Source organism: Pelodiscus sinensis, chromosome 2 (genome assembly GCF_052426305.1).
Source record: "Pelodiscus sinensis isolate ZL-2025 chromosome 2, ASM5242630v1, whole genome shotgun sequence".
NCBI lineage: Eukaryota > Metazoa > Chordata > Testudines > Trionychidae > Pelodiscus > Pelodiscus sinensis.
In genome coordinates this window covers 216,835,065-216,849,152 of record NC_143053.1, presented here as the reverse complement: position 1 = coordinate 216,849,152, position 14,088 = coordinate 216,835,065, and the positions used below count along the sequence as shown (strand labels likewise).

General features: G+C 45.3%; 1 protein-coding gene across 7 annotated transcripts in view; it reads left to right on the top strand.

Moving 5' to 3' along the window:
- Positions 1 to 9,041: 9,041 nt before the first annotated feature.
- Positions 9,042 to 14,088, top strand: part of AKAP9 (A-kinase anchoring protein 9) — a 181,144-nt gene continuing 176,097 nt past the window's right edge. For 6 of the 7 annotated variants that reach the window (XM_075922394.2, XM_075922392.2, XM_075922393.2 and 3 more), the window contains exon 1: positions 9,043 to 9,270. In XM_075922394.2, the coding sequence (XP_075778509.2) occupies positions 9,223 to 9,270 (48 nt within the window). In that variant the 5' untranslated portion in view covers positions 9,043 to 9,222. Of the gene's footprint in view, positions 9,271 to 14,088 lie in introns of all 7 variants that reach the window. The other variant, XM_075922389.2, reaches the window with a different exon arrangement.

Sequence of the window (14,088 nt, the reverse complement as noted above, 5' to 3'; positions counted from 1 at the left end):
ACTTAAAATGAATAATGATCATAGAGAAAAAATACAAAAGGACGAAGACAATATTGCCTTTTCAGCAATATTATACCTACATTTACATTAAACATAAAAGAATCTTATTCTGAATATTTAAAGTAAGCGGGGACAATTGTGTACACTTCAGACATACAGTGAAATGTAAGTATACTATAATATTTTATATATTCCATAACTGATCTGAGATACAAATTGAACTCTTGTACATAACTTAATCAGGAAATATCAATCAGGTGTTTCAGAGTCACTTAATTAATTATCTGCATTAGTTGTGGACTTACTTAAATTACCTCCCTGATATACTATACTTGAGAATAAATTATTCATTTTACCAAACTTGCTACATTGCAGGGGATCTTGATCTTCTTTTCAGCTACAGTATTCATATAAAAGAAGTGACAATATTTGTCTCTTTGATGAAAAGATGAGGCATAATAATCAAATATGTCCAAAAAAAGATATGTAGAGTTTACAATCTGTCAAACTATAAGCTGCACAACTCCAGGATCCAGAAAACAACACCACTCTACTTTAGGGGGTATGTATTACTGCACTATTACAAGAGGCCTGTGCTTCATTCCATTTGCCTCAGTCAGTGATTAATAGCTTTACAATCAGAGATAAGCATGTTGCATGTTCAAAATATAAGTAAAATACTTTAGTATGTTTTGGCTGGTGCATATTTGAGGCGTGTATCAAACATGCTTGTTATATTTGACTTTGTGACTGTGCATATATATAGCACGCAAATGTGTAAGTGTGATTATTTTTTGATTAGGTTTGCATGTGGTGTATACGTATTCTGATGCATTTTGGAGCACTTTATAAAAGGACTTGGCAAAATTTAGTTTTACAGATTAGTATTTATTAATTAAAGTAGACCTACAATGGATGGACCTATACAGTGTTTTCATTGTGTATAGGTCACATGAACTTGAATAACTTACAAGGCCTTCAATTAAAATACAAAAATCTATACTTTTTTAAAGCTGTTCTTCCAAACATTTTTTCCCCTAGTGACATTATGCTTCATAGGGAGAGATGCTTTTCTATTTAATTTTTAAAAGCAAGAAGTAGGTAAACAAAACAATGAGTATATCTACATTACACCTTGAGCAACCTCTATAATAGTTATTAAGGCCCAGATCCTCAAAGATATTTAGTCTCCTAGCTTCCACTGTTTTAAAGGTGGGAGCCTAAATAACTTTATGGACCTGGGCCTAAGCCTACTTTGTAACTTTTTCCTTTCAGCGGGATTCATAAGAAAACTTTCCATTCTGTCTTGTTTCTTTAAATCCCCAAACACTGCTCCTTGTTCCATTCTCTCAGCTCCCTACCTGAAACTTTACCACTAACAACTACTTTTCTGCAACTGCATTTTGTTGCTGCTTGCCTTTGAAGGGCACCCTCAGAATACCATGCAGAAATATCTCTTAACAGAAACTGTATTTCAGCAAAGACCGGGAGTAGGGGAATAGGTGTCTACACAAGATGTTTACAGTATTGCCTAAAACACTTTCCTGTGGCAACCATGGTGACAGAGCAGCACACAGCATTCCCAGATAAAGCAAAGTTCACCTCAGCTGCAAAGCTGATGGTAAAGGGCTACATAGGGAGCAACACTGTTGTAGCAGACTGTGGCAAGGTCTGAGGTGAGGTATTCATCAAGTTAACCCTTCATTCTTTGCACTTCTCTTCTTATTCTTATCAAAGTGGAGACGAGTAATAGGCATTTATGGCACTATGACAGCTAAATACTACTAGCCCTATCCTGTTCTCTCTTCTAAGCTGAAGAGTCCCAGTCTTTTTAATTTTCTCTTCATATGCTCCTTTTGAAATTTAATTGTAAACTTCTACCGGTGTCAGTGGAAGAAGGCGGTCCTGATCAAATAATGTTTTGGACACTATCACTTCTCACGTGTAGATATCTCAGAGCTCAGTAGTATCTGAGCTCCTTAGCTTTAGGCTTAAGTGATATATGCATCTGTTTAGGTCCCTAAAGTTCCAGGGACCTAATCTGTTAACATGAGCATCATCCTCAGTTCCGGTTACCCATCTCACTCTGACCCATCTCACTCTGACTTCATCACATGGTGCCAGAGGTTGAATTCCCTAACTACCCTCTCCAGGTCCCTAGCTAGAAAGAGGTGTTTTGGTTCTATCTTCTAGCTTGCCCCCTTCCTTAATAAGGCATTATCAGAGGAACCAGGCAAAGTCTCACAACTAAGCGAATGGGAAAAAAAGGAAGGCAAGAGACAGCAGGAGGCAGCTCAGAGGAAGGGTTTAACTGCAATAGAAAAGTGGAAGGACTTTGACGTAAGTGGAGAAGAACCTGAATAGGACTGGTGATGTTGCTTTGGACAGAGCCACTCAAATCCTAGAGCAATCCTTGCTATTCAGAGTTAATGCCGTGCAGTAGTTATAAACATTGATTTCCAAGTGTAAACAATTGTACTGTATGCAGAGTTGAGGCCAAGCAAAAATGCCATTCCCTCATATTTTGAGGTATTTCAGATCCAAAACTTAATGTTGTGGCTTCGGCCATTTATAATTGTATTTATGCTAATGTTTAAAATTAAAAACATACTTGTTTATGGTATGTGAGTTCTGTGGAGATTAGAAAATTAACCAAAATGTTTAAATTCTCATGGCTTTGGGGCTCCTTAATCAAGGAGCACCTCAGGTGAACCAGTATTAGTCACCCTCACAAAACAGATAGATATTACTTGTAGCTCAAATACTCATACCTTAAATGGCCAACAAAGCTGCACCCCAAAGTCATCTGGCCACATATGAATTTATGAAATGGGAATTTAATATAACTAAAAATATTGCTTGGAATTTAATTAAATGCTCTCCTACAACTCCATACCCCACTGTTAGCATTGGCTTCCAAAGTTTGGAGAAAATGTAGAATTATAGGTTATTCCTTTAAAAAAAATGTCCAATTGTCATTGCCAGAGTGCGTACTGTTTGTGGGTCTAATTTTCATCTCACACTGGTAGCAATAGGAGTTAATCAACTGAAACCACTGACGTAATGCAGGTGTGAAACTGGTATGCCAGAAGAAAATTAGACCTGTGAGCTCTTATTAAGTGACTTAATGGGTGAATGATAGGACTTTAGGGGCTTTTAAATATCTTCTAAGGGTATGTCTACACTACAAAGTTAATTCGAACTAACGGACGTTAGTTCGACTTAACTTTGATAGGCACTACACTAGCGCTCCGCTAGTTCGAACTTAATTCGAACTAGCGGAGTGCTTAGTTCGAACTAGGTAAACCTCATTCTACGAGGACTAAGCCTAGTTCGAACTTACTAGTTCGAATTAAGGGGTGTGTAGCCCCTTAATTCAAACTAGTGGGAGGCTAGCCCTCCCCAGCTTTCCCTAGTGGCCACTCTCGCCAACACCAGGAAAACTATTGCCCCCCTCCCGGCCCCAGCACGGGCTGGCTACAATGCCCGTGCCAGGTGCAAGCCTGCCAGCACCCAGCTAGCAGACCCTGCACCTGGCACGGCTCTGCCAGCCACCCATCTGCTAGCCACAGCACACACTCCATGGAGGAGGAGGCGGCTAGAAAAAAAAAACCAACCCTGAACAGCCAAACACAAGCTCAGCACACAGCAAGAAAACCCCAAACACACACTACAGACAGCCACTTCCCTCAAGGGTCCTGTATTAGCTTCCTCCTTTATCTGGAGAACTCCCTCTCCAAAGTCCCTGTTAACAGCCTCTGTTCACAAACTTTTTTCTGATTATATCTTTACTTCAATATTTTCTTGATTTAGTTTTTTACTCCATTGTCCCCTTGTGACAATCAGGGTCTAGGTCTCTCCTCACAGGAGAGACTGGGAAGTTTGAACTCCAAAGAATAAGCAGATGAATAAACTAATTACCTACTATGATGTTGTGCTATTAAAAATGCCAAGTAAACTCTCTTATGAAAACTTGTAATGCTCTAAATTTAATGATCATTGAGATGTGTATATAGGCTATGCCCATCTTTTACAGACTCAACCTGTATAAAATAATATTTAATTGACTTTAACATTGGCATCCTTAATTTGTTTTATCTCATTTATTAGCTGCCATTGTTGCAAGGGGATGTGGATTGCAACTGCTTTAAACACTAAGGAGATGGGGTCACCACGTGGGAGTGTAAAGGATTTTTTATTCAACTAAAACTGGGAAGGGAGGGGAATCTCACTCATACATTCAATCACACTTACAGACCCAGGCAGGATGATAAGGCGAGCAGAAGGCAGTTCATATTCTTTGATCTTCCCAAGTTGACTCCTAAGCTGGTCCGCTGGCCAGGCGATCCGAGCAGAGGGCGTTCTGGGAGAATCCACTTGATGGTCCACAACCACTGTGTCTCTGTCTCTGTCTCTGTCCCTCTCTCCTTCAAGGATCAGCCACATGCAGCCTCTGAGTCTGGGCCTCTTGGGGCCGTGTGCACTCCCTGTTGCATTGCTGTTTACTCCTGCTGTTTACCTCAGACATTCTTCTGCACTCACTCAGGGAAGGGATGGGGAGTTAACAGACAACACTCGAACAGTTTAGGGAACCAAATAACGTTTATAGGTGAGAAAGAACAACCACCATTTTAACTCTCCCCTTGCTCCTCCTTTGCCTCCAACAGCCATAACATATCTTTTCCACAGATTAAAGTTCAGAAAATTTATATTTCGTTGTTCCATACATCAGCTGCTAAGAAAGGATATTATGAAGACATTTGCGATTCCTTTCCTTATTGGCTAAACGTCAGGACATAATTCAGTGTGTATGTAATGTGAATTTGAGTATCTATAACAGGCCTGGTCAAAATACAACCCCTGGTTCGGATCTGGCCCACCAAGCCACCGGATCCAGCCTGTGGAGGCAGCAGGGACCCCCAGGCAGGCTCTCCTGCTTGCCCCACAGGCCCATGCGCCTTGCAGAAACAAGGCTGCCGGATTTTGTCTGTTTTAAAACTAGAAGGGAAGGGGGAAGGTCCAGGAGCCACCTCACTCCCAGCACAATCCCATTTGCTGGTTTCTGGCCAACAACCAACCAATGGGAGCTGCTTGTTGGAATAACAGGCAGCCAAGAAGAACCACACCCCCTCTCCGCTGCTCTGTTATTCATGAATCACATGGCCAGCGAAGCAGGCAGGCTGGTTGGGAAATGTTTTAAGCTCTGTAAGCAAGCAGGCTGGTTTGCGTGCTGGCTGGTAAGTCCTCTGGCCACAGCCTGCCTCTTGCACCCCTGTCCCTCCCTACCTCCCCACTCAACATACCCAAACCCTCTGTCCCCCTCTTGCACCTATACCTCCTCCCAGATCTGGCACCCCAATCTCCTGTCCCAGATCACAATCCCCTTCTAACCTAATAGAAATGTAGCCGTGTTAGTCTGGTCTAGCTGAAACAAAAACAGGACTATGTAGCACTTTAAAGTCTAACAAGATGGTTTATTAGGTGATGAGCTTTCGTGGGTCCATCTTGTTAGTCTTTAAATAAACCATCTTGTTAGTCTTTAAAGTGCTACGTAGTCCTGTTTTTTGTCCCTTCTGCCCTAGGTCACATCCCAAACCTCTGCACTCCAGTCCCCGCCCTAGGTCACAACCGCTTCCTTCACGCAAAGTCCCTCCCAAACTCCAGTCTCCCTCCTGCACCCAATTCCTTACCCCAAGCTCCCCTCTGCACCTAACCTCCATCCCACACCCCGCATCTCCTTCATTAATATCATGGAAGAGTGCATCCCTTGGCCACTTTCCAAAATCGTGGAGTGGCCCCCTGTCAAAAATTATTGCCCACTCCTACCTTATCAACTTGTATTTGTACATGTGTTTTCATAAAAGCTTGTTTACATTTCTGAATTGTAAATAAAATATATAATTTTAAAAGAATGTTCAGTACCCAGAATTGGCAGTAGGATAGAATTTATCACCAAACAGGATGTTTAAAAATATTTAATGTTGAAACTGCTGCTATTTTACTGCATGAGGAAGAACACTATTTTCTATATTTTAATTTAATTTATCAAAACACATATTCAGTACTGAAGGAATTATTTTTGCAGGAGAAATCATTCTATAATTTATTTTAGAATTGAAAATCACATTTACCAAACAAATCTTATTCCTAAAATATACATATTTTTCTGTAGAGGAAAAAAAAACATGGACAAGATGTCTCTCTCTCTCTCTCATACACATATGTGTCAAACTATTTCTATAAACAATGTCATTCAGAACGGCTTTTTTATTTAATCATATCCCAGACAATGTCTGATTTCTATATTATTTACAAGAATGTTATTGGCTTCAGTAGTTTTCTCAGAACATATCCTATAAAATCAAATAATGCAACTGATTTGCACAACTACATCTTCAAAAGCAACTGCTGTGTATTGTCTCTGTCTCTGAGTATCAATTATCACTTCAGGAAATTCTCTATTGTATGCAGTAGCATCTAATTAGATTCTATTGCTTAAGAGTACAAAGAGAGGATGCAGAGTGTACTGATGTTCCTATCAACGAAAAAGATCTTATTGATTCTTAAATTGTAAGGGAACTATTTAAGAATACAGCACACATGAAACTCTTATATTGATTCAAAGTAATAGCTAAAACCTCTTTCAACAAGGCATTCCACTTATATCTTGCTGATCCCTTTTAAAAATATTAAATATTTCAGTTCTGCATGTTTAACTATGCTGTAAACAATCACTCCAGACACCTGTGCAATAAGGAGGAGTACTATGAACAATAAATCCATTTTTACTTCAATGCAGTTCCCACAGAAGTCAGTGAAACTTTGTTTGCATGGTTGATTAAAAAAAAATGTCTACTATTAGGGTACGTCTAGATTACATGCCTCTGCCGACAGAGGCATGTAAAATAGTCTACCCGATATAGTCAATTAAGTGGGGATTTAAATATCCCCGGGTTCATTAAAATAAAAATGGCCACCGTGTTGTGCTGGCTCAACTGATTGTCGATACAGCGTGCGAGTCAAGACGCGGATCGGTCGACAATGGGAAGCCTTTGTTGACTGCTCCTGTAAACCACGTTTCACGAGGCATATGGCAGCAGTCAACAAAGGCTTCCCTTGTCGACCGATCCGCGTCTTGTGCTGTGGCCAGAAGACTTACCAGGCAGCATGCAAACCAGCCTGCCTGCTTGCAGAGCTTAAAACATTTCCCAACCAGCCTGCCTGCTTGCTTGGCCATGTGCTTCATGAATAACAGAGCAGCGGAGAGGGGTCGTGGTTCTTCTTGGCTGCCCAATATTCCAACAAGCAGTTCCCATTGGTTGGTTTTTGGCCAGAAACCAGCCAATGGGATTGTGCTGGAAGTGGGGCACCTTCAGGGCCTCATGTTACCCAGTGTCCGGACGCTTGCTTGCTGCCCTGGCTGGCAGCTGCCCTGTTGCGCAGCACAGCCAACCACTGCATGCCACCTTGGGATCAGCAAATTCTTTGGCCGGGCCTGGGTAGAAAGGCTGGCATTGACCTCTCTCATCTGGTAAATTCCCTGGTTTGTGACCAGTCAGTTCCTGGAGGTGCAAGACCAGGAGGGTACAACCTGTATTAACTAATCACAGCATACTGCTTAATCTTGAGTGACCAGGTACTGATGTGCCCTAATGTTTCATTACCATAACCAATAAAATAATCTCTCTTTATATATATATATATATATATATATATATATATATATATATATATATATATAATGTCCTATGGTACAACAACATGACATGATCATGTCAGCGTCAACAGGCTGGGGGCAGGGGGTAGGCAGAGCTGAAGCGGAAGGAGTCCTGTGGACAACATGGTCCACAGCGGCAGGATGTGGCAAGCTCCCCGCTCACCCTGCTGGTGGCTTCCTTGCTTCTACCCCTCCACCCAGCCCCCTCACTCACCAGCTCAGCCCCCTGCAAGATTGGAGCACCAGCGCTGGCTTCCTGCAGCATGGGGGGGAGGGAAGACCAGAGTCTCCGCGCAGGATCTAGCTTTCCAGATCTGCACACATGTGTTTCCCTTCCCCCTCCCTCAGCCAAAAGCAACCGGTCCCTCACCCCGTGGCCAGCACCACCCCATGCTGAGCCTGGTCTCCAAACCAAGAGCCAGCCGGGCTCACAGAGGCTGCCTCCTTTCTGCCCCCAGGCCAGCTGAGGCTCACACAGCTGGGAAGCCAACTGTGGCAGAGGGAGTCAGGGCTGCCTACTCCCAGAGAGAGGGGGTTGGTGAGCATAGGAGCCAACAGAACAGCCCCCTAGTGATTCTTTACCAAACAAAACCTATTAAAACGGCTGATGCATGAAATATACATGATATGAACAGCAGACATGGAGCCTACTCTTACAAATATAGGCATCACCTTTGCATGGTGCATAATGCACAAATACCGTGCCGACTTGATTCTTAGGATTTCCGGGACAAACACCGCATATGGCATATAGAAGGCGGGCGGGGGGGGGGGGGGGGGGGGATAGACAATTTGCAATGTAACATGTTCCCATCATTGAATCAACTTCAGGAATAGGTAACAAGGAAACGTTCCTCTTTTTAAAGGTAACATTTGGAAAAACAATATTGCAAAAATAAATACTGTAGCAGCATTCAGTTTGCAAACACTTAGTCCGAATAAAAAATGTACTTTACATTTTTAAAATGACAATAGGCATCCCCCAGCGCCAGTGTGTTGGGGGAAGGGCAGTGTGTCATAGGGAGCGGGTTCGCAGTCCTCTCCCAGGCGAGTGAGTGGGGAGGGGAAGGTGTCCGTGTCTCTTAGAGGAGAGGGGGGAGATCGGCCCCCGTCAGTGGGCGCGAGGGTCGGGGTCCCGGCCTGTCAGTGCCTGGGGAGGGGGCAGGCGTCTCGGGGGTGGATGCCTGCAGATGGGGGGCGGGGCATGGGGGGGTCCCAGGGAGGGCAGGAGTCTCGAAGGGGGAGGTCAGGAGCGTCACGCCCCCCTGTCCTGCCACGGCTCCCGTTATCAGGGCGGCCCGAAGGGGGGCGGGGCTCTCGGCCGCACCTGCCAGGAGCAGCGGGGCTGGGCGGGGAGGCGGCGGCGGCGGCGACGCGGACGTCACTTTCCCCGGCCGCGCGTGGTTACGTGGAGCTGAAGATGGCGGCGCCGGTGGGTCCGCCACGGAGGCTCCTGGCGCTGTAGCGGGGCGGGCCGGTGACGCTCTGTTCTCTGCGCAGGGGCCATGGAGGACGAGGAGCGGCGGAAGAAACTGGAGGCCGGGAAAGCCAAGGTAGGCGCGGGGGCTGTGGCGGCCGGGGGAGGGAGAGGGGCGCGGTGGGGAGTAGGGGCGCTGAGGGGCGGGACGGTGCTGTGGGGGCGGGGAGGGGCCCCTGGGCGAAGCCAGTCTCCCAAGTAGCCTGGAGGGAGCACACCCCGAGGAGCAGGGGTGACTCTTTCACCAGTTTTATTCCCACCTGTATCTAGTGTGTTTCCCTGCTAACGAGCGCGCGGGCAGCCTGGGGGTATTTGCGGGGGCTGGGCTATGTTTGATAGCAGTGGGCTCCAGAGCAGGTTCTCTTTTACTCTCCCTGTGTGATTGGCTTGTGACAGCTGTGAGTGGACAGCGCATGTCTTGCAAGTGCCACAAGTGCCAGCAGTTACACATTGAAAGCCAATGGTATTTCTCCCGAGTGAAACTCGGTACGTGTGTTGGTGTCGTTTGTGAATCTGTATAGCTTCAGTGGTCGGGGTGAAATACTTCTTCAGTTCCCCAAAAAGGTATTTGGGGATAAGGGAAACGAAGTTTACAACATACAGTTAACCTGATGCACAATTTGCTACTTGGGATTTTAAAGCAATGTACAAATTCATGGAAATAACTTTTTTTCATTTTAAGAACATCATGTTGTGTCTAATACTAGAAAATAACATTACAATGCAGTGTGTCTAATGCTTATTTCCCAAATTGTTCCCATAATCAGATGGTGGTGTAGAATGTGCAGGACTCAGGGCAGAGCCTTGGGGATGTGGCGGGAGGTCGTGCAGGAAGGAGTGAGAGAAGGCAATGCAAGAGTGAGGGTTGGGGGTTCAAGAGAGGCTTAGGGCAGGATGGGGCCTCTTATCTTTCACCCTTTCATCACCTCTGGATGCCCATCCCCTTGCCGGGCAGGGGAAGTATCTTTTCTCTGCCTCTCCTTTCTTCTCCCTTTGATTGTTTCCTGTGGCTTTGTTTAGTTCTGTCCTTTCCTTGACTTCACTTGAAGGGTTAATGTAACCTACACCACCTTCTAGTCCTCTATGGGTGAAAACTAAAGGAGCCCTTCTGTAGGTGCTTACTTAAAGACTTGATATCTTACATCCCTTAAACATTCCTCTGAATTTTACATGCTGTAGCTATATAAATAGTTGTAAACTAAGTGCTGAGGTGTGTTAGAGGATTTTTAGTTGCTTTTCTTGTTACTTATGACTGTCTTCAGACATGAAGGTTGCAGTGTAATTGTATAGTAACCTTTTTGCTATATATTTGCTCATCAGCCTTCAGTACTGTAGGTGAATTACACTGTTTAAATGCTCTGAACACACAACTACTTTAAGTGATAAATGTCTAAAGTTTCATAGATGCTTCTGTGAGTGTGAAGTTCTGTAAAACTCTTTATCTTACAATAATGAAACTACCTCTCAGAACTGGCTTACACTGGGCATTTAGGTCGAATTTAGCTGCATAAGGCTGATTTTTTTTTAAACAGTGAGTTCATACTACCAAGCCCATTCCATCAACTTTAAGGGATGCTAAAGTCTATTTTGATACTCCTGCTTTTCATGAGGAATAACGCTAAATTCAACCTTGCACGATCAACTTTACGGTACAGTAGACACAGAGTTGCAAAAATCAATGTTCTTGGCTTCTGGTAGACATCCCACAGTGCCTCACTGTGACCACACTGGCCAGAACTTGTGGCTAGACTGCTTTCCAGGTGAACAGGAGAATCCCCAGGAAACTTTGAATTTATTTCCTGTGTGGACAGCATGGCGAGCACATCTCAGAGCAGGCAGTATACCTGGCCATGACTTCCATGAGTTCTAGTTCCAGGAGCTCCTATTCCCAGGGGCTCAGACAAGCACCAGCATGAAGTGTGAAGGAGATCTTGGACCTCATCAGCATGTAGGAAGAGGAATCTGTTCTCATGAAGCTGTAAACCAGTAAACGAAATGCAGATATATATGTGAGGATCACAAAGTCCAATGAGGAGAAAGTATACACCAGGGATGCCCAGCAGTGTCGTGTGAAAATAAAGGAGTTGAAGCAATCCTACCAAAAAGACAAAGGAGGCAAATGGATAGTCTGGAGCATTGCTGTAAACATGCCACTTCTACAAGCTGTTGCATTTGATCATAAGTCTAGCTTCCCAAGCCAGACTGTGGAATCCTCCCAAGACACTAATCAGGGTGGCATTGTGGAGGAGGAGGGTCAGCAGGCAAGTGGCAATAGCCAAGAACTTTTTATAACCTTGGAGACAATCCCTTCCTCTCATGGTGCCTCAGTTGGGTACTGATCCCAGGAAAGGCACTTCTGGTGAGTTCACAATTTTTTCCTTCCTACAAGTAGATTCATGCAGTTGAGTGTGATGTGTAGGCATAGAGTGCGCCACGCAATGCAAGAGCCTGGAACAGAGCCCGGAACAGCTTGTTAATGTGTCTTGGAGACAGCACAATGGAATCCTCCTTGCAAATCTCCATGAAACTCTCATAGAAGTACTCTTTGATCCTTCTCACAAGGTTTCTGGGGAGGCCTGCCTTATTCAATACTACACGGTGGGCACCTTTACACACCAAGCCAGCAGTAAATTGTCTGGCATTGCCAGCACAAAGAGTGGGGAAATATGTTACTGGAGGAGATGCGAGTGGAGTGTCAGGAAAGGAGAGCATGCAGGGAACTATAACTGAAGCACCAGAAGACTGCTTGTCCTCCCTGACATCTGTAATGGACTGCATCTAGGCTTTCCAAGATGCGTACATGGACAGGCTCTCCTGCCCCATCTCTTCAAGACCAACTTTCCCTCCTTTTCCCTCCCAGTTCTGAAGCCTGCTCCCCCAGGGGCTCTAGGACACGAAGAGGTGAGGGAAATTCAAGGGAAGCCTCACACTCAACCTCCAGGGCATCACAAAGCAAAAGGCTGTCCAGACACAGGGTTCCACCAGGGACTCTTTTTCATTCTTTTCTGTGTTCCCTGAATAAAAGTGTGTAGTTTATGAACAAGTCTCTTCATTGCTTGTATTGCAGGGGCTGTTTTCCTGTAAATACACTGAATGCAGCGGCATCTTGTTGAGAGCAACATGCATGAGTCTTAAAACTGTCCATTCATAAAACTTTTTCAAAGCCTCTCTGATTTGCACTGCCCCCCTCTGTGCTCTCCTTACCGCCCTTGTGTCTGGCTGTTCAAAATCTCTGGCTAGGCATTCTGCTTCAACCCTCACACCAGATAACTTTCCCTCTTGCTCGCACAAATGTTATGGAGACTGCCACCACAAAGGGAATGTTGCATTTGCTGAGATCTAATATAGTCAGACTCCCATACCTTTCCTTTAAATGCCCAAAACCACATTCAACCACCATTCTACACTTGCTCAGCCTGTAATTGAACTGCTCTTTACTGTGGTCTAGGCTGCCCATATATGGCATCATGAGTCACAGGATCAATGGGTAGACTGGGTCACCAAGGATAATTATTGTCATTTGCACTAGGGATGTAATAGTGTAGTCAATTAACTGATAAACACAAGCTTATAGGTTAATGCTATAGACTACACACATTTCGCTCCCCCACCCTGCACCAGTAAATTTTTTAGCAGGCTGGTCTAGCAACCCAGCTCAGTACTGGCTTGCGATGAGCCCAGGATCTACCCCTGCTGCAGCTCTGCATTTGAAGTGTATTGGGAGCTGAGTGGGCGGGCAGCCTGACTCAGTTCTGGCTCACCAGGCAGCAGCACAGAGCGACAGGCAGCCAGCTCCCCTTGTGGACCAGCTTCCGCCTGGCATCCTGTGCTGCTGCCTCTGATACAGAGGTAGCAGTGCAGAGTGGCAGAAGCCTCCCTGGGAGTGGGACCAGAGCACACTGGCTGCCAGCCCAACCCCCGGGAACTATAGAATAGTTGACTAACCGATAAGAATTTCATAAGGTTAATTAACTATTCAATTAACCGATAGTTAACATCCCTAATTTCTACCTCTCTGATTCTAATCTTTCCAACTGGGGAAAAAAATTCCAGCATTCATCTTTCTGAAGAGGAAAGTGTTCCACACCCTGATGCTTCTTGACCCTTTCGATCCTTAGCTGTGAAGGGAGAGATTACTGTATAGGGAGATGACCTCCAGCCACATAACCCATGTGCATCTGGACCCATCTCATACTCAGTGTGGCGTGGTGGGGCAATCTGCACCAGTTCCTCTCCCGGTAACCTTCCTCCCAGAACCTACAACCCAACTAGCTTTGCCCTCTGCATCTGGAGCCCCCTTGCACTCAGATTCTCCCTCCTCCCTGTATCTGTACTCTGTCCCTACACCCAGACTTCCACTGCAATAAGGCCCTCCCTGCCCCCACACCACCTGCTCTAGACTGACTTCCATCCCACTGAACCCCACTAAGCCAGCATTGGGACTCACATCCCACCAAGCCAGAGCCTGGACCCCCTTTCTGTGCTCTCTACACCCACACCCCATTGTTGAGCCCCAGCCACCTTCACCTGGACCTCCCTGCAACATCCCATTGTGTCTGCACCAAGATGTCTTACCCCACAAAACAAGCTCTTGTTTATCTAGCACTCCCTCACACCTAGAAAGCCCCCCAAGTCTCTTGCACCCATATTGTCCTAGATAGAATCCCATCATTCCACATCTGGATTTTCCTACACTAAGCCCCTCCATTCTTCAATCATGTTGGTCTGAGTCTGCCTGCCTGCCTGCATCTAGTGTGCTTGGCAAGGAGAGCAGGGTGTTTCTGGGACACTCCTGGTCCTTGCTATCTGAAGGGCAAGTGCAAAGTTACCATTGTGTCCATTCTGTGGGAAGGGAGGGCACAGAGTGTTCTGCCTCTGTGTAGTCAGTGCTCTG